General features: G+C 45.4%; 1 protein-coding gene across 5 annotated transcripts in view; it reads left to right on the forward strand.

The window, feature by feature from the left end:
• TGFBRAP1 (transforming growth factor beta receptor associated protein 1) overlaps nt 1–19,163 on the forward strand; it is a 28,053-nt gene extending 8,890 nt beyond the window's left edge. For all 5 annotated transcript variants that reach the window (XM_035114969.3, XM_035114971.3, XM_035114967.3 and 2 more), the window contains 9 exons: nt 1,182–1,336; nt 4,606–4,688; nt 6,680–7,021; nt 8,257–8,314; nt 9,951–10,094; nt 12,568–12,714; nt 14,425–14,584; nt 15,950–16,383; nt 17,876–19,163. In XM_035114969.3, coding sequence (XP_034970860.2) covers nt 1,182–1,336; nt 4,606–4,688; nt 6,680–7,021; nt 8,257–8,314; nt 9,951–10,094; nt 12,568–12,714; nt 14,425–14,584; nt 15,950–16,383; nt 17,876–18,064 — 1,712 coding nt within the window. In that variant the 3' untranslated portion in view covers nt 18,065–19,163. The remainder of the gene's footprint in view (nt 1–1,181; nt 1,337–4,605; nt 4,689–6,679; nt 7,022–8,256; nt 8,315–9,950; nt 10,095–12,567; nt 12,715–14,424; nt 14,585–15,949; nt 16,384–17,875) is intronic.
• The last annotated feature ends 842 nt before the right edge of the window (nt 19,164–20,005 follow it).

Here is a 20,005-nt window from a genome sequence, read left to right on the forward strand (position 1 = left end):
TCAGCATTTCTCACTCAAAATATTAAGTATTATATTACATTCCCAGGTTATCCGTACTGCTCGGCCTACGTGTAGTTGCAAAACATGCCCTAAGGAGCTAATGAGCTGAATGGCTTTTATTGTGTATTCTCAGGACTGATCGCACTCTTAAGGAAAGGGCGTATAAATCTGTGACTCTCTAGGTGTTGCTACACATCAACACTGACAGTTAGCCATGCTTTCTGGGGTTGATGGAAGTTGAAGTTCCTCATCCCTGTTCTGAGGAACGATCATACTCTAGAGCTAAGGAAACCCACACACTTCGAATGTGCATACAGTGATTGAAAAATGCATATATGGGCAAACCTCCAAATGGGGTCGCTCTCCGGGTCATTGTGCGTGTCAGCCTGTCCTGTCCCCACCCAGTTCCTCCCCCTTCTGGGGCCGGAAGTAGCGCACATGTTGGGGCATTCATGTGTCACTTGGACGCACACAAAATGGCTGCCGGCTGTAAACAGCTGATTGATTCAAGAGGCCGAACTTGATATGATAAGGCTCTGTTTTCTAACGTGAAAGATATTTATTGCCATTGGACACAAAATATCCCTCCTGTGGGGGTGACATGGAAGTACTTCCTGCGGAAGATCGTAGAGACTCAAAAAAACGAAGCGGTTGACAGCGTTCGTATGGCGCTTTTGGAAAGCATGAGCATAATTTGAGACTGTGCAAATGCAGCACTCTTGATGTTGTTTGTACAAGTGTTGCTTCGAGCTCCTTTTCATGTGGAAATACAACTGGCAAATTCTAAAAATAAGCTGGCAGGCACTAGCTAAACCAAACTGATGTGAAGTTTCATTTCTTCATTTTAAAATGGAGGAAGAAAACATGTTTGTAGAACCACCAGTGTCCATTTGTATACTTGCAACATAAACCTTGTTCCATCACTAAAATGTCAGCAAAGATACTTGATCCCAATGGTAACTACATTTTTGCAAGGCCAGAGGCTGCCTTCCTACTTTGACATTATCTGATATATTGCTGTGTTTGCATTGCGCTGGATTCGCAAAGGTGTATTTCTTATTGTAAACTGCATTTAGTTTATGCATCTCAGTGATTTTTCTAGATATATATTGGTTTTGTTTTTTAAAGTCATTTGTGATCATGTAAAATGGACATCTTGTTTTCATTCTTTTCCCCCCCAGGCAGAGTAATTGTGGCTACTACCAAAGGGGTCTATATCTTGGTCCCACTACCTCTGGAAAGACAGATTCAGGATCTTTTGGCCAGCCACAGAGTCGAAGAGGCATTAGTCTTAGCAAAGGGAGCCCGCAGAAATATTCCGAAAGAGAAATTTCAGGTCTGTTGGTATTTTTTGAATGCTCCTAGGCATGTGAAGGCAGCAGAATTGCAAGCAGAGCTGGAAGTCTTATCTTGAAGTATCTAGAAACTGGAGCCATTTACATGTTGGTGTCGCAAGAGAGCACTTCTTAGAGCTGCTTCCAGGATGCCGTCTGAGTTAAAGCTATGAAATATTAGGAAGCTGTAGAGCTTAGTTGGATTGGGTGTGTTGAGAGTTAAGATGGTTCCTTTTTCAGATTGATGAGCGTCCCTGGATCCATTTGCAACTGGAATAAAAAGGCCGTGTGCCCCTTTTTGACCTGGCTTGAGAGCAGTACATGTGAAAAGGATCTAGGAGTCCTGGTAGACCACAAACTTGACATGAGTCAGCAGTGTGATGCAGCAGCTAAAAAAGCCAATGCAATTCTGGGCTGCATCAATAGGAGTATAGCATCTAGATCAAGGGAAGTAATAGTACCACTGTATTCTGTTCTGGTCAGACCTCACCTGGAGTACTGTGTCCAGTTCTGGGCACCACAGTTCAAGAAGGATACTGATAAGCTGGAACGTGTCCAGAAGAGGGCAACCAAAATGGTCAAAGGCCTGGAAACGATGCCTTATGAGGAACGGCTTAGGGAGCTGGGTATGTTTAGCCTGGAGAAGAGAAGGTTAAGGGGTGATATGATAGCCATGTTCAAATATATTAAAGGATGCCATATAGAGGAGGGTGAAAGGTTGTTTTCTGCTGCTCCAGAGAAGCGGACACAGAGCAATGGATGCAAATTACAAGAAAGAAGATTCCACCTAAACATTAGGAAGAACTTCCTGACAGTAAGAGCTGTTCGACAGTGGAATTTGTTGCCAAGAAGTGTGGTGGAGTCTCCTTCTTTGGAGGTCTTTAAGCAGAGGCTTGACAGGCATATGTCAAGAATGCTTTGATGGTGTTTCCTGCTTGGCAGGGGGTTGGACTGGATGGCCCTTGTGGTCTCTTCCAACTCTATGATTCTATTTCTTGTGAAAAAGCAAGTTTCGTTTACTTCAACAGATCTTGCTTCCAGGCGGGAGTAGTAGTTTAGCAAGCGTAAAAGGTGGTGACAGGCATTTATGGAATGTAAATATACATGTTTGTTGCATCTCTGAGGGTGGCAGTGACTCGCATAGGCATTGTGCTCATAAGCATTGGGCTAGGACCTGGGAGATCAGGGTTCAAATTTGCACTCAGCCATGAAATCCATGGGCGACCCTGGGGCAGTTGAAATATTTCGGCCTGACCTCCCTCGCAGGGCTGTTGTGATGATAAAACAGGGGAAGGAGAAGATGCACGATACCTCCTTGAGCTCCTTGGAAGACAAGGTGGGCTATAAATAAAATAAATTGATTAGATCTTCTCTTAGCTGTTATGCTGTACCAGCTCTCTGAAAACAATTTAGACTTTCTTGGATATAGGATCACCGTTCGAACTTTCTTGATCCAGCACCCCTTCATAAAGTCTACCTAAGGGTGGGGGGGCTTCGCAGTCTCCCCACCCCCTCACCTTCTTGTTTTGCCTTCAAATCACATCAAATCAAGTCACCCTTGTACCTACGGGACCGCCTCTCCTGGTATGCCCCGCAGAGGACCTTAAGGTCCACAAACAACAATACTCTGGAGATCCCGAGCCATAAGGTGGCTAGATTGGCCTCTACTAGAGCCAGGGCCTTTTCAGTATTGGCCCCAACTTGGTGGAACGCTCTTTCCCAGGAGACCAGGGCCCTGCGGGATTTGTCATCTTTCCGCAGGGCCTGCAAGACAGAGCTGTTCCGCCTGGCCTTTGGGCTGGACTTAGTCTGACCCCTGTGTTTTCCTCCCTCATGGCTTGGATTTATGGACTACTTGAAATGAGGCTGCATTTTTAATTTTAAATTTTAATACTGTATTTTCATCTGTATTTTAATTAATTGTTTTTATGTTTTATTGTAATTTTGTTGGTGTGAGCTGCCCTGAGCCCGGTTTTTGACTGGGGGCGGGGGCGGGGTATAAATAAAAAATTTATTATTATTTATTATATCTAGCTAGAACAGTCTTCAGATGGATAACTTGACTCTACTACCAGAGCTTATTTAATGTCCATGGATTTCCCCCCACCCCCACCCCCCCGTGTAATTTTGTATTGCTTGAGGCTAGATAAATTTAATTAAATTACAGGAAAATTTAGAAGACAAATTAAAACATCGGATTCTTTTCACCGCAGAAGTGCCAGTTACATTAGACACAGTTGAGTCCTCTTGTTTCATCTCCTTTCGCTTTGTGCCGGCGCTAATCTTCACATGTTTTTTGTCTATTTATTGCTTGTGCATTTATATCTCATCCTTCTTCCAAGGAGCCCAAGGCAGTGTTACGTGATTCTCCACAGACACTCTCTTTTTCTCTCACATACACACTCTTTTGTGCTTGCAGTGGTCCTGCGAGGTAGTTTAGTCTGAGAGAGAATGATTGCTCCAAGGTCCACGTGCATCTGGGGGGGGGGGGACGCTTGGGAAAGGTTGCGACAGGTCTAGAATACACGATGAGCTTGCCAGGTTTGGCTTCTGCTCAAATCAGTGAAAGGAGGGAACAGGTGAAAATAGGTGCGCTACTTGTGGGTTTTGAAAACGTTGCATCTCGATTCAAAGCCGTTGGCTCGTAAACTGTTCTACTGCCCCATAACGCTTGCTTCGGGTATGAAAACTCTTTGGAGGGCATTTACACGTCTGAGAGAGCATGCAACCCGGTTGCAACTTGCACGTATGTGCTTTTTGCAGTGTGCACATTTCATTGCTACTTTTGCACAGATGCACATGCTGAAAAGGCGTACCCGGTGTATGCACGCAATCCACATGTTCTTATGCTGTTTCCTTCACGGGATTGATCAGCTCTGTGGGAACCTCATTGACTTTGAAGTGCCTGTAGGTTCTCAGCTCAGACATTGCTAGAGTCATCTGGAGCAGTTTCTCATGTGTGCTTCTTTCTCTGTTGTAGCTGGCACCTTTTCACAGTCCCCAGAGGACTTGCCAGGAAGCTGATAGCTAGATAGCTATGCTTCGTAGTCTCAGGGCGGACTTGCAGCCTTATCCAACTCTCTGATTCTCCATATTGTGAAAGCCGTACAAATTGCATGCAGCTATGAGCTTTAAATCAAGTCAGATTCTGGCTTAGTCCTCATTTCAGCATGACACAACTAGTGTATGAGCCACTCTCTCTCTCTCTCTATTTTGCTTTCATCAGTTTCCTAAAATGGGTGGTATTTTCCCCTCTTTGTTTCCCATTTAGGTGATGTACAAACGACTCTTGCAGCAAGCGGGTTTTATACAGTTTGCACAGCTTCAGTTCCTAGAAGCAAAAGAACTCTTCAGGTAATCCCTCATGTGGGGCGAAGAACGCTTTTTGAGTGTTACTCAGCAACTGGTTGAATCCTTGTGCCTGGGTTTAAAGACTTCGGAGTTCTGAAATATTGCCATGAGGCAGGACTGAAACACTTAGAAGGCAAAAGATTTAGGATCGCGGACCAAAGCAAATTTGGGGTTGCTCTTTTTTGATTCAGCAGCGGCTGATTAGTGACGAAACACTCTGACGTATACTGAAACTGTTACAGGGCCATGAGATTGTGCTCATCTGTTCTGCACACGGTCTTGCTTACATCTAGGCAACAGCTGGTGTACCAGGTTTGATTTTGACTCAGCTGGGTGTTTGCAACAATTGTCTTGGCTTTCCCCTTAGTGTTGGTATATGCATTCTGATTTGTACTGCGTGTGTATGTGTGCTGGCAAACTGCATAGGTTCTGGGAACTGAGCTTTTTGGTTTGCTGTTGCACATACAACGGAAGCAATGGTAAATGCGGAAATAGAATTATGTTTGTAGCGTAACATAGATCTGGGATTACCAACACAGCACCCACAGGCACCATGACACCCACTGCCCCCCTTGGGCACCCTCCAAAAACTCCTGCCTGCCCTAACATTTCTGAGCACAATTCAAAGTGTTGGTGCTGACCATGAAAGCCCTAAACGGCCTCAGCCCAGTATGTCTGAAGGAGCGTCTCCACCCCCATCGTTCAGCCCGGACACTGAGGTCCAGCTCCGAGGGCCTTCTGGTGGTTCCCTCCCTTCGAGAAGTGAGGTTACAGGGAACCATTGCCTTGTGGAATGCCCTCCCGCCAGGTGTTAAGGAAATAAACAATTATCTGACTTTTAGACAACATCTGAAGGCAGCCCTGTATTGGGAAGTTTTTTATGTGATATTTAATCGTGTTTTTAACGTTCTGTTGGGAGCCACCCAGAGTAGCTGGGGAGGCCCAGCCAGATAGGCAGGGTAAAAGAAAGAAAGAATAATAATTAACTTTTGTGGTATGCCTTAATTTCCTTGGCTTCCCATGGCCCTGCCCTCTGCCATTCCCCACATGAGCTGCAGGCATTCAAACAAAGGGAAGAGGGGGCAGGACGGCTGCAGCCTTACTTTCCAGGATGCCAACACTCCTAGTTGCCCCTCAGGAAAGGGAAACGAGGAAAAGGAAGAAGAAAAGAGCAGGATCCTGCCTTATGCATGAGGATGAGGTGGCAGAAGAAATCTAGAGCTTCTTGTGCTCTAGAAACAACCTGGAGCATCAATGGAGGGAGAGAGGGTTTCCCCTCATAAGTCACCCGCATGGGGTGCTCAATCGTGGGTCCTAGTGGGACACTAGGAGGGGGCTTGCGGTGCTTTAACCCTTTGTCCCCTGCTACGGTTCTGATCTAGTTTTCTTAATGCCAAGTTATGGGCAGCTGTAACAAGAAGTGTCCACATTTCCCTATTGTCATTGTATCAATTTGTATACCGCCCTATACTCGGTTACAACCTAAAATCACAAAACAAAAGTGCGAAATACGTAATGAAAACAACCCAATAACTCCTCCCCTACATCAGATGTCAATCAGCCAAAGGCCTCGTTAAGAGGGAACATTTTTGCCCGCCGTCTAAAGGCAAAACGAAGGTGCCAGGCAGAGCATTCCACAGACACGGAGCCACTGCAGAAAAGGCTCCGTTCTCGTGTTGCCACCTTCCAGGTCTCACGAGGAGGAGCCGATAGTCTCGGGGTCCGGGTAGGTTCATATGGAAAGAGGTGGTATTGCACGGTCCTGAGCTGTTTTAAGGCTTTATAGGTCAAAACCAGCACTTTGAATTGGGCCTGGAAACTAACAGGTAGCCAGTGCAGTCGGACTAGGATAGGTTTAACATGCTCAAACCGCCTTGAATTTTGCACTGATTGAAGTATGTACCAAGCTTCTGTGTGCGCGTGCGTGCGTGCGTGCTCCTCTGTATACTTTCCCTTTTCTTTTTGCTTCATTTAGTTTGACACTGTAATTGCAGAGGCGGCCAGCTGGACGTCCGGGAGCTGATCTCTCTCTACCCCTTCCTGCTGCCTTCTTCCTCTTCCTTCATGCGGACTCACCCTCCCCTCCACGAATATGCGGACCTGAACCAGCTGACGCAGGGGGACCAGGAGAAGATGGCCAAGTGCAAGCAGTTCCTGATGAGCTACCTGAACGAAGTGCGCAGCACCGACGTGGCGAACGGCTACAAGGAGGACGTCGACACGGCGCTGCTCAAGCTCTACGCAGAGTCCGGTCACGAAAGCCTTCTAGATCTGCTGGTCTCCGAGAATTTCTGCCTTCTCGCGGATAGCGCCGCGTGGTTGGAAAAGCACAAAAAGTAAGCCTCTGGGTGACATTTCCTAACCCCCAGTAGAGCTCAAAGTGAGCAATTGGGCTTCCTTAGAAATGCCCAGTCCCTACCCTAATTATTTTATGTGTTTGTTTGTTTTTAACATCTTTTAACTAGATGCCCATGTTCCATTTTTAGTGGCATGAGGCCTCCAGTGAGCAACTCATTTTTCTCCATAACCTTTTTTAATTTTAAAAATACAAGCAGCGAAATTGCATTCTAAGTCCCCTAGTGCCAACTCCCGAGACTACCGTGTGTGTGTGTGTAAGATTATTTAATATTGTTTGTTGGAAAACGGGATTTTAGATCGGCTTGCAAAAGATGGTACCTGCCCTCAGGGTGTTGGTCTAAAAAGTCATGGCACGTGAGGAAAAAGGAATGGGAGGGAGGAGGGAAAAGCAAGCTCGTGCACAGTACACGTTCCCAGTGCTTTTTTCCTTGAGGTCCTCACGGGTATGCCGTACTGGCAGTTGTTTTTTATCAAAGAAAAGCACTGGTTAAAAGTGTGGCAACTTCATGGTGAGTACTGGCACTGTTTTTCTAGAAGAAAAGCACTGCACATTCCAAAAATAAACATTTCTTCCTCATAACCCCTAAGTGGCTTCCCCTTTTTGCCTTCTAGCATCAGCATAGCTCGAAAAGAGAGCCTAACTTTCAAGAAATGTTCCTTTTCTTCCGAAGGATCTTGAGTCACCCACATAAGAACTGTTAGCTGTTGTGTAACTCCGGCATCCGAATACAGCCGTGCTTGTTGCGTAATTGTAGGGGCCTGAACTTTATGGCTGAGCAAGGGTTTGAAGGACCACCTATGTCGGCCCTTCCCACTGACTTGTTCCTGCTTCAGCTGAGAAGAAGGCAGAAGACTATCGGACTCTCTTCCAAGTGAACATGAGAACAGCCTGATGAATCAGGCCAGTGGCCCATCTGGTCCTGGTGTGTGTACTCTACAGATTCTGGCTGTGTTGTGTTCTGGAATCAGGGCTACAACATCACCCCAAAGTAGCAAATAGGAGGGAGGAATGTGACCTCCTTCACATGTAAAGTAGGAATAAATAGACCCACCTTACAGAAACTTTGCAAGAATTAATCCGATCCAGTCAGTCTTTATTACGATCGCAAATCAGCCACAATAATTAAATCATTAAGCCCCTTTATCACACACAATGCCAAATAATGATTCTACTCGTTTGCCTTTTTTTAAAACAATACGGCTTCTTACACAGGTTCTTCGCACTTGGACTCCTGTATCACGCAAACGGTCAAGATGCAGCGGCACTACAGGTTAGAGAGCAACCATGTCTCCAAGGAAATCAAAGCAACACGTAAATTTTTCATGGCGAACCAAAATATTTCCTCTCACGTTTCAGTTCCTGTTCTGGCCACCAGGCAATTGTCATGCATGTTCATGCATTTAAAGCTGTTGTTGCTCTCCAGGTAGAGAGCTGAGCTAATGAAAGGGGAACATAATAATAATAATAATAATAATAATAATAATAATAATAATAATAATTTATTTATACCCCGCCCATCTGGCCGGGTTCCCCCAGCCACTCTGGGCGGCTTCCAACAAAATATTAAAATACAGAAATCCATCAAACATTAAAAGCTTCCCTAAACAGGGCTGCCTTGAGATGCCTTCTAAAGGTCTGGTAGTTGTTGTTCTCTTTGACCTCTGGTGGGCGGGCATTCCACAGGGTGGGTGCCACTACCGAGAAGGCCCTCTGCCTAGTTCTCTGTAACTTGGCTTCTCATAGCGAGGGAACCGCCAGAAGGCCCTTGGTGCTGGACCTCAGTGTCCGGGCAGAACGATGGGGGAGGAGACGCTCCTTCAGGTATACTGGACTGAGGCCATTTAGGGCTTTAAAGGTCAGCACCAACACTTTGAATTGTGCTCGGAAACGTACTGGGAGCCAATGTAGGTCTTTCAGGACCAGTGTTATGTGGTCTCGGCGGCCGCTCCCAGTCACCAGTCTAGCTGCCGCATTTTGGGTTAGTTGTAGTTTCCGGGTCACCTTCAAAGGTAGCCCCACGTAGAATTCCTGATGTCTCTGTGTTGCTCCTTTTTCTGGTTACCTTTCAGTTCTTTCAGCATATCTGGGCAACAGGGTGGTGACAGCGGCTGGGTGGCAATATCAGTTGAAGGTCAGGCATGCAATTCAGGTGGCTGGTCACCCACCATCCCAGGCAGGTGTATCATCTAGTTGTCCCCTGGCTTCTGTCTCTATTCCTTGTCCAGCCATTCTATGTATTTGACAGGGCCTCTTATTGTATGAGGTTAAAACCACAATAGCTCATCTAAGATCAGATCAGCACAAGCCCCTCTTGCCTCTCTGCAGGTGGGGGAAGGTTCATAAGTCAGTGTGAAATAGTAGCTACCTAATTTTAATCAGCTTTGGAGTGTTTGTGGTCACCCTGATATCTTTGCACTTACAGGCCAAATCATTAGAAGCTGGGAGCAGGTTCACTTATTAAGAACCGGGTAGAATGCTGCCTGTGTTCTGCGAATAAAAGGGGGTAGAGAGATTTGTACATACAAAAAGACAGAATGATTTGGAGTGTAGACGGGGAGGATCACATCGGGGAGATGGCACAGCATGGGTAAGCTTGTCCAATTGTTGCCAGGCTGATGGGCAGGGAAGGATTTTAACATGGGGGTCCCCTTTTTGGTGGCAGCCCTGTGTCGAATGTTTACTTTTGCTCTAGGAGTCCAGTGCAGAGGCAAGGGGAAAGACCTGCACTTTGCACCCGTGCTCAGCTCCTGTTGGTGCTGCTACACAAGTCTTTGGCATCGGTGTGCTAAGTCTGTTGGTTTGGGTAAATTTATATTAACTAACAGCCCAAAGAAAAATAGCATTTGGCTTTATTGCCGTGGGATTGAACCTGAACCTGATTGTTTTATGCTTCTTCTCGGCTTCAGTTATGGGTGAAAATTGTCAACGGTGACATCCAGGACTCAACACGCACAGATCTTTATGAGTATATAGTCGACTTCCTTACGTCCTGCGCAGACCATGAATTGGTGTGGAAGTATGCAGAATGGGCCCTGCAGCGAAGCGAAGAGGTTTGTGGCTGGATATTTGTGGGGTGAGGTTTTTGAAATTGCTGTTGCTTGGGATATTTGAGTATCATAGAATCGTAGCGTCGGAAGGGACCCTGAGAGTCATCTAGTCCAACCCCCTGCAGTGCTGGAACCTTTTACCCTCCTGCCCAAGGTTGCATACATTGCTGTTGTGCTCGCTGTGGAATGAAGTGATCCACATGTCTCGGGAACTACCAACAGCACCAATAGTTTAATTTGGTCTCGTATCTATTTTTGCTTTGGGACAATCATCACTTTTTGCATTCCATTTCTTTCTAAACCTATTCCACTACCCCACCCCCAAAAATGTGTGTATATATACCTGGAAAGGACTGTGCTGCACAAAAGCTTATAGCGTAATGAAATTTTAAGTCTTTAAGGTGCCGCAGTACATTCTCATGTTTTCTGGAACAGACCAACATGGCTGCTGAACTTTGGTCCTGTTTGCGTGACTTCTCACAGCCATCTGGTTGTCCACTGTGAGAATAGCATGCAGGACTAGATGGGCCAATGGCCGGATCCAGCAGAGCTCTTCATACAATCTCATTTTGCTGTTGGCATCTGTCTGTCTTGAGTGACAATGGAGTGCGTCTCCGGGGGTGAAGTCAAACTGTTGCGTTAGTGACCTCCCTGGGGCGCAAACGTGGGCAGTGTGGATGGAGGTCCTTGCCCAGACAACAAGACTTATACCCACCTGTGAAACTGTGAAATATTCTTTGTAACAAGCTAAACGGTTTGCTCTCCTATTATTTTGTCTTTCTCTGTGTACATTCTTTCGAACCTGTGCTATGTGACTTGTGACCAGAAACACAACTTGGTCTCTCTCTCTATATATATATATAATTTAAAAAAGAAAGCATACATTCACAGAAATTAAAAATAATATACATACTTAGTTACTTTCCTTATACATAATTTCTATGACGACTTCCCATCACCCCAACATGGATCCTATCTAATTTATTTTTTCGTACTTTTCTTTAACAGTCCATATCAATCTCCATTATTTTATTTTATTACAATTTTATATCTTTCTGCAGCAGTCATTCCAGACCTGCCAGTGAATTCACGTTTTTACAATTCTCACTGAGATATTTTCCCATTCATTTCTAAATGTTTGTTTTGTATGGTCTCTTTATTTTTCCGTCATTTGTGCAAACTCTGCATACTCCAGCAATTTCGCTTGCCCCTCCAATTTAGTTGGGATTGTATCTCCCTTCCAGTTTCTGCCGGTAGCTATTAGTATTCTTGCAGCAACTGTGGCATATAATAATATTTTTCCTCATATTTATTTTGGAATTTCTGTGCCAAATATCCCTAATAAGAAGGCTTCAGGGTGTTTTTTTTATAAAGGAGATCTTAAAACATCTTTTTGAGTTCGTTATGTATTATCTCCCAAAATTCCTTTATTTTCCTCCACCTCCACCACATATATAACATTGTGCCTTCTGCCTCACCACATCTCCAACAGCTGCTTGATCTACCTCTATACATTTTTGCTAGTCTTGATGGAGTTAGATACAGCATGCAGTAAACCTTAGATCTTTCTTCCACTGTCTTTCCCAAGCTTCCATGGGGATATTGTATCCAAAATCCTGAGCCCATTTGACCACCACTGATTTGACATCCTCCTCCTTGACTTCAGAGTCAAGGAGAAGTCTGTACATTTTGGAAAGTGTTTCCTCTGTAGATTGTATTAGTTCCTTTTCTAGTCTTGATGGTTCCATAGCAAAACGCTTCCGTTTGTCTACTTTAAATGTTGCATTGAGTTGGTGATAATGTAGCCAGTCTACAACATGTGTTTGGATTTCCTCAAAGCTTTTTAATCTAAGCTGATTGTCCTCCTCTACTAATAATACTTTATAGGATGGCCAATCTCCTTTCATTATTATTTTTTGCCTTTACTGTAAACGCCTCTAAAGGAGATATCCACCATGGTGTTTTTGGTTCGAGAAGATCTTTCTATTTAGCCCAAACCAAATATAATGGCTTTCTTATGATGTGGTTCAAAAATCCTTTATGGACTTTGACCTTATCATACCCTAGGTAGGCATGCCATCCATATCGGTTGTTGAAACTTTTCAGGACTAACAAATCTGTATTTCTTAATGTCATTCACTCCCGGATCCAGGTGAGACAGGCCGCCTCGTGATATAATTTCAAATTAAAAATGTATTTTAGAGAGAGAGGCAGCAGCACAGCTGTATGTCCCCACCCCCTTAATCCTCTATAAACTGAATATTGTGCATCCCCCTCCCTCAAACATCTGTTGTTGCACCCTGGCAATTTGTGCCATGTTTTCATCAATTTTATTAGCACTAGAAAAGATATTTTCAGTCCCCTTTAACAAGTATGACGCAACAGGAATTGATAACCTGGCACTAGAGACTTATGTGTGACGTCAGCCATTTATGTAAACTTTGCAAAAAAAAATTTTGAATGCATCTTGCTTTAGGTTGGTGTGTACATCTTCACTAGAAGACCCTTGGAAGAAGAACAGAAGAATAGCTTTAATCCAGACGACGTCATCAGCTGCCTTAACAAATATCCCGCATCACTAGTAAAATATCTGGAGTTCTTGGTTCTGGAAAGGAGAGTGAAAGTAAGTGGCGGTAGTTGGATCCAGTAGTATAAAAACTGGTGTGTGTCAGCTGCGACGTTCAGTTTATGCCTGAAGCTCAAAAATAAATCCAGGCTCTTCCTTTAGTTCTCTAGATTGTTGCAGGGCAACCGTGGTAACTTGCAGCTTTAAAACACTTCTCCTATTCCATTCTGCTTGCTTATGGAGACTCTTAAGAAGGCCCATTACCAAGCTGGATAATTTAACACCAGGAGGTAATTATGGCACTAAGTACACACATAAGGTGACCCCTTTGCTTATCTATGGCAGCAGCTGAAAAACAAGAATTACCCTTTACATTATTTGCTCTCGGAAGCCCAGTTCTCTTTACTGTTGCAGCGCAAGCAGAGGAGGAAATGCCTCCTATAGAATCCTGCTCCCTTCTCCAGCTGCTTTTGAGCAGCCCTAAATGCGTCACACACACACACACACGCCTAATCCCAGAAAGGTGCTCTTGGGCAGCTTCTAAGGCAAAGGTACAATGTCCCTCTACATCAGGGTTTCCCAAACTCGGCCCTCCAGCAGTTTTTGGACTACAGTTCCCATCATCCCTGACCACTGGGGCCCTGCTAGCTAAGGATGATGGGAGTTGCAGTTCAAGACCCAAGTTTGGGAAACACTGCTCCACAGCAAGGATGGGGAACCTCAGGCCCAGGGACCCCACATGCCCCTCCTGACCTCTGTCTGACCTTCAAGACTCTTCCAGTCCCCAGGCCACATCCCTCATTGGTCCTTGCCTTCCTCAAGTGCTTTTAATTGGTTTGATTCTGTCCTTAAATTGTGGTGATGCCTCTTGCTTGTCTGATGGAGGATGGGAAGGGGTGGGTGGGTGGGTGCCTGACTCTTCGCATGGCTGGAATGTATCCTACTGTTAAAAAAATAAACCATAAAAATGCTTCATTCATTTTGCCTGCCCCCACCAATCACTGGCATGCGGCCCCTGGTAGGTTCCCCACAAGTAAATGCGGCCCTTGGGCTGCAAAGGGCCCCCCACCCCTGCCCAACTCCCCCCTGTCTGATGAAGCGTTGGGCGTTCTGGCATGACTACTGTCTCCCATCTGCTCCTGCAGCAATGGGGCAAAAGCTTCCTTATCTCCTTGCACTAGGAGTGTAGGATCCCTAGAATGTGGAATTAGGCTGTTAAAAAGATGGGCTCCCCCCCTTTTTTTCTTTTCTTTTTTTAAAAGCCATTCAGTGGGTGGTTAGGAAGAAGTAATTCCAAGATTAGAAATTTTTGCATAACTTCAAGTGCTTTAGAAGCACGACTTTATATAATAATTGTTTTACCGAAAGCGAGGAGGACTCTGGCTTAGGTAAGCCCGCTGAATTCGAATGGGTGAGATGCAAATGGCGGGGAAAGAGTGACAAAATTGTGATAAGGCAAAAGCAGCATATGGATTAATAGATAATAGGATTCGTGTTCCTTGAGTTATTGCTAATGGTGATCATATTTTGAAAGGCAAATGAATCCTTTCTCTTTACCGGTAAGTGCTGCTCTAGAATTCCTTTGCTCTTGCAACGCACGTGGAATTTCAAACTTCTGAATTTGTCAGAGCACAGGTGGCCAGTCCTTTTGAAATAGTTTTGTTTTCTTTTTAACCATTTTGTTGTTACTGAAAAATTGTTGGAGTATTAATAAAGCTGCTTATGGAGACAGTCTTGGAATTAAAATATTGTCTTTTATTCTGACAGAAGGAAAAATTCCACACCCATCTGGCAGTCCTTTACCTGGACGAAGTCCTGCGTCTCAAATCACTGGCTGCAGAGAAGAGTGAAGAATTGAGCAAATCGCAGGCAAAGCTTCGCAGTCTTCTGCAGAAATCTGACCTTTATAGAATTCGTTTTATTTTAGGTAAGAGAACTGAAATTATATTTTACATGCTTCTGATGAAGGGTGGTGTTTTTTGTTTTTTAACCAGCTACACAGGCAGGGAAAAGGAAAAGAACATTTGAATTGCACAAGGGTGATTTGAACTCAAGTTGCCTGAGGGATAACGTTAAATGCCTTGTGTTGATGCCGGTTCCTGTTGCATCATTACAGTGTCAGGATAACTCTGGCCTAGTTCCACTTGCTATGGGCTCCAGGAGCAGCTCCCTGTAATTCAGTGTATTCCAGAATTTCTTGCAGGCATCATCAGCACACAACCCTTCCACTATAACTTTCTGAAGTGAGGGATCCTGGGCAACTGGACATAGCCCATATTAGGTCATTTTGGCCTGTGTGTGTGGGTCTGTGCCCCATTGCAGTAGGGGAATGAATGAACCCAGCCAGCAATGTGTGAATTCTAAGAAGTGGCTTTAGTGGCTGTCAGAGGGCCTGTTATGGCTACTCTAGAGTAACGACTCCAGCATGGTCTTTTAAGGCTTTTATTAAGTGCTGATTATTTACAGTGTTCAGAGCAGTAAAAATGCATCCTTAAGGTGAGGTGTCAGAACCTCCGAATGGCGATTGGCGCGTTTTCTTCCAGCACCAAAGCTTTGGCAGACCCAACCTCTTCCCCCTACGTTTGCGTCGCAATTCGGGAGTTGGGGGGATTGGCCTCCCCCCCGTGCGTCCAACTTCCTGTCCCACCTGAGGCATGGGCTCCACAACCTTGCCTGAGCCTCGGACACCACTTCCTGACTCTCCGCTGGAGGCAGAGCTCTCCTTACTCTCTCCAGCGCTTGGGGATGGGCTGGAACTTAAGATGGGAGGGACTTCCCTGTATCCCTTGTCCCTCACAGTGGCATAAGAAGATAGGTCTTTTAAACTGTGTGTTTAATGCTGCGTTAAATTAAATGCAACCGCACTGCCAAAATTAAGGTCAATATCGGCAGGGATCCCAGTAGCAGGCATGGACCAGGGTCTTCCCTGGGGCTCTGCTTTCTGCTGCACTTCCTTATAGTTCCGAAAAAGCTGTTTCTGAGAACTGGGGGGAATCCTCCAGACTGAGTAAGTAGGTGGTATGCCAGCCCTGTGTCGGAAAGGGAAAGCCTTCTGTCTGTGAATGAGACTTATTTCCATCCTGCTCATTTTATTCAGAAACGTAACAACAGGCCCAGAATTCTACACGGAACTGCCCTGCCAAGTGTTGGGAGGGGATTTTTGCTCTTGGTTTTATCATTCTGCTTGCTCTTTGTTCTCGGTTGTTCTTTTAAGACAGCTAGCTTGCCTAATGAATATAGCTTTCCCTTGCACTCTTAACAAGGCCTCTGCTTAAAACGTTACACCCGGCAGATAAAATCAGCGGCACAGATCTCCACATGGAGTGTGCAATACTCTTTGGGAAACTGGAACAGCACGACAAAGCTTTGCATATCCTGGTCCACGAACTGAAGGACTTTGCTGCCGCGGAGGAGTACTGCCTGTGGAGTTCGGAGAGCAAGGACCTTCCTTACAGGAAAAAGCTTTTCCACATGCTCCTTTCGGAGTATCTCAATTCCAGCACATCAGAGCACGAACTGGCCATGGCGGCTGTAGACCTCCTAAACAACCACGCGGCCGAATTTGACGCGTCCTGCGTTTTGCAGCTCATCCCGGACACCTGGTCGGTGCAGCTCCTCTCCTCGTTTCTCTGCGGCTCCATGCGGGAAAGCATCCATGCACAAAGAATGACGCAGATCGCACTGGGCTTAGCAAAAACGGAGAACCTCACTTACACGCATGAGAAGGTGAGTACAGTGGACCTTATAGATACAAATTAAATTCGTTCCGGGGGTCCGTCCGCAACCTGAAAAGTCCGTAGGCAGAGGCACCGCTTCTGTGCATGTGCATACAGTGGTGCCTCGACTTAACGAATTTAATCCGTTCCGAAGGCACCTTCGTGGGTTGAAAAATTTGTAAGTCGAATAGCGATTTCCCATAGGAATGCATTTATGCATTGGAAGCGGAAAAATTCGTAAGTCAAAGCAACCCCATCGAAAAATTCGTAAGTCGAAAAAAACCTGATCTAAAACCGCCGCGGTTTCCGTTCAGATGTCGAGAAATTCGTAAGCGTGTGGGCATTTGCCCCACTCGTAAGTCGAAAAATTCAGTTGTCAAGTCGTTCGTAAGTTGAGGTACCACTATGGCGAAACCATAACCTGAAAGTTACGTTCATAACCTGAAAGTTACGTATCCAGAGTGGTATGTAACTGAAGGGTCCACTGTATGCCAATTTGGCGGCTGTTATCAACGTGGCAAAACCGTTTCAGTGCAAGGGCACGGGGAGGCAGCTTCCCAAGGCATGCTTTCAGCTGTGTCAGAAGGTAATAAGCCATGGGAAAGAGGCAAGTCTTCTTAGACATGGTGCAAGGTACCCTCGACATTGGGGTGGGGAACCTGCAGCCCTCCAGATGTTGTTGAACTGCAGCTCTCATCATCCTTGCCTATTGGCCAGGCTGGTTGGAGCTGATGGGAATTCCAAGTTCAGCAGCATCAAGAAGGTATGAGATTGGCTACCTCTGCTGTACGCACACACACCACCAGTGCGATGGATGTTCTCCCAAAGCTGCCCTATGAGAAGGAAGCGGAGTTGGGAAGAGGGGAGTATTTGCATCTTTACCAGAATATAATATATATGTAAAATAGTAGACTATAAGCCCTACCACCACCTTCCATAGACCTTATTTGTCTCATAAAATTGACACGCTGTTTGACTGTAAAAGCAAGCAAACCTTTAAGCAGTTTTGAAAACAAAGCAATAGAATTATCATTAAAATGACTATTTAAATGTTCTTTTAAAAAAAATTAATTGGCGATAAACCAAAAGCAGATTGAAGCACACGTCTACATTCTACATATGGAATTTTGCATTTACGTACAGATGAACTACATAGCTGCACCCCTAAAGAGCTTTTTATACCAAAAAGAAACTTTGGAATTGTAGCTTGATTAGTTTACCAAAAAGCATGTCAGGGAGTGATCGTTGCACCGATTCTAGTAGACAGCATATGCCACCAGTCAAGTACGCAGAGGGTCGCACCCAGCTAAGCCCAACTCACGAGTAGCCCCTTTGAAATTAACGAACCTAAATGACTCCTCTCTATTCACTTCAATGGGTCCGCTCTAGCACTGAATACCATTCAGAGTAGCAATAGTCTCTCTGGCAAAACGGCAGCCTCTTAACACCTGCATTGCTTCACGTTTTCAGTGGCTCTTTGGCTTGTTTCTCCCGCTTTCCAGGTGAAGCTAAAAGGGATCCCAACGGTTCTCTCGGACAGAAAGGTCTGCCAGATGTGTCAAAGCCCTTTCGGCGAGCCTGCGTTCGTCAGGTACCCAAACGGCGGCGTGGTCCACACACACTGCGCCGCGAACCGACACGTGAATTCCAGCACAAACCACCATCTCTCCAGCCCCAGCGGACGGACATGAAATATGCCCCAAGGTAGTGCCAGGTGCTGCGTTGGTTAACTCCTTGGAGTAACCGAAGGAGACTCTGCTGGGCGAAAGAACAAAAGGAGGAGAGAGGAGGTTGACGGGGGAGACTTTTGGTCAATGTGAAACACGGCCTCTTAAACTGCTAATCTCTTATGAATGTAGGCAGCACAAGAAATTGCAGGTGTTTATATAACGAACAAACACTTTCCTCACGGTAAGGGTGCTGGGGAGGGGGTGAGGAACGGAAAAGCTTTTAAAAATACATATACATATATTAAAACTTGCACTGAATTTGGTGATCAAGTGGTCTTGGAAGGAGAGGGGCTGATGAGCAAAAAACATCTCTTCCCCAGAAAACCGATTCTGTCTCTTGAATAAGTGGCAAGAAGGAGCACTTTCTCTTGAGAGTGGAGCATAGCCTGCGTTATGTTCTCTGCCGGGTCTAAATTTTGCCTGCCGGGACAGCATCATGAACTTGTTCTGTGCTCTTGATACTGGTTTTTTTTTTTTGGTAGAAAAAAACAAACAAAAACGATTTGTTGCACTTTGGAGCCTTTGTCCTTTTCTTCTCTGCCATGCAAGTCCATTTGTTACAAAACCTATTGGAAGTGCTAGGACCTCTTGGGAGCTCCTGCTCAAATGGGGGGGGGGGGCTAGATGGCAGGATCACCATGCTGTGAAAAAAACCACTGTTTCTGACACTACTAATTGCAGCGAAACCGCCGGGGTCTCTCACCTGGATCCATAAACCATCGACCGGAGGTGAGGGTGGGTGGGTGGGAAGGAAGAGTCCTTAATAAATGTAACAACTTATTTATTATCATACAGATGTTCTGTAAATACAGTTGAATGAAATGGTTTTTATATCGGCGTCCCTTAGAACAAACACATGTAACCGGTAATTCCAGGTATAGCTTTTGAAGAGTCTGCACCTGAGGCCGCGTGAAGAAATGACCTGCGGTTCTGAGCTCCTTTGCAAGAATGGCTTCATTCAAAGGGATTAAGGGGTGCAGTAAACACAGCATCCGTGGCTGCATCGCGATGGTGCAGAGTAAGCTTGATAACACTTAATAAATGCTCTGTGGATACGGAAGTATAGCGTGCCAAACTTTTTATTTTGAAAAGACCCCACAGTGTGTAGGTAATGTGCTGTTTTACTACATTATTTGTACATACAAACATACACACCCACCTGTGTTGCTCTGGGTCACTCCTAATATTCAGTTTAAAAGATTGGGATGCAGCTGAACAACTGCCTTCGTCTCCTGCTCTCTGGGGCTGATGGTGGGCGGTGGAGGGGGAAGCAGTTCAGCAGTATCAGGAGGGTCAAAGGTCCCCCACACCTGACATGGGCTTTTTGTACTTTGCACTTGAAGCAAAAGTCCTTGGAACGAAAATGGGCAAAGAGTGGCTGCAGAGTTGCATCGCTGCACCATGACTGTTTCGAGAGGTTCGCGTCTCCGCTCCTCCACATGCAGCTGCTGGGTGACCTTGGGCTAGTCACACTTCTTTGACATCTCTCAGCCCCACCCACCTCACAGAGTGTTTGTTGTGGGGGAGGAAGGGAAAGGAGAATGTTAGCCGCTTTGAGACTCCTTCAGGTAGTGATAAAGCAGGATATCAAATCCAAACTCCTCTTCTTCTTCTCCTCCTCCTCCCAGAAGGCTTGGTCAACTCTTGTGCTTAGCTAGTGACTGAATAGAACGGATTGTTTAAAACAGGGTTTCCCAAACTTGAGTCTCCAGCTGCTTTTGGACTATAATTCCCACCATCGCTGACCACTGGCCCTGCTAGCTAGGGATGATGGGAGTTGTAGACTTAAGGGTCAGACTAGGTGCGGCATTATTTATCATGGCATTTGTGTAGCTGGCTAATAACCTCCTACGGCCAGCAAACAAGCAGGAAACTATAAAAAGACCGTTTAAAACATTAATT

This window comes from Zootoca vivipara, chromosome 4, assembly GCF_965207765.1.
Source record: "Zootoca vivipara chromosome 4, rZooViv2.hap1.1, whole genome shotgun sequence".
NCBI lineage: Eukaryota > Metazoa > Chordata > Lepidosauria > Squamata > Lacertidae > Zootoca > Zootoca vivipara.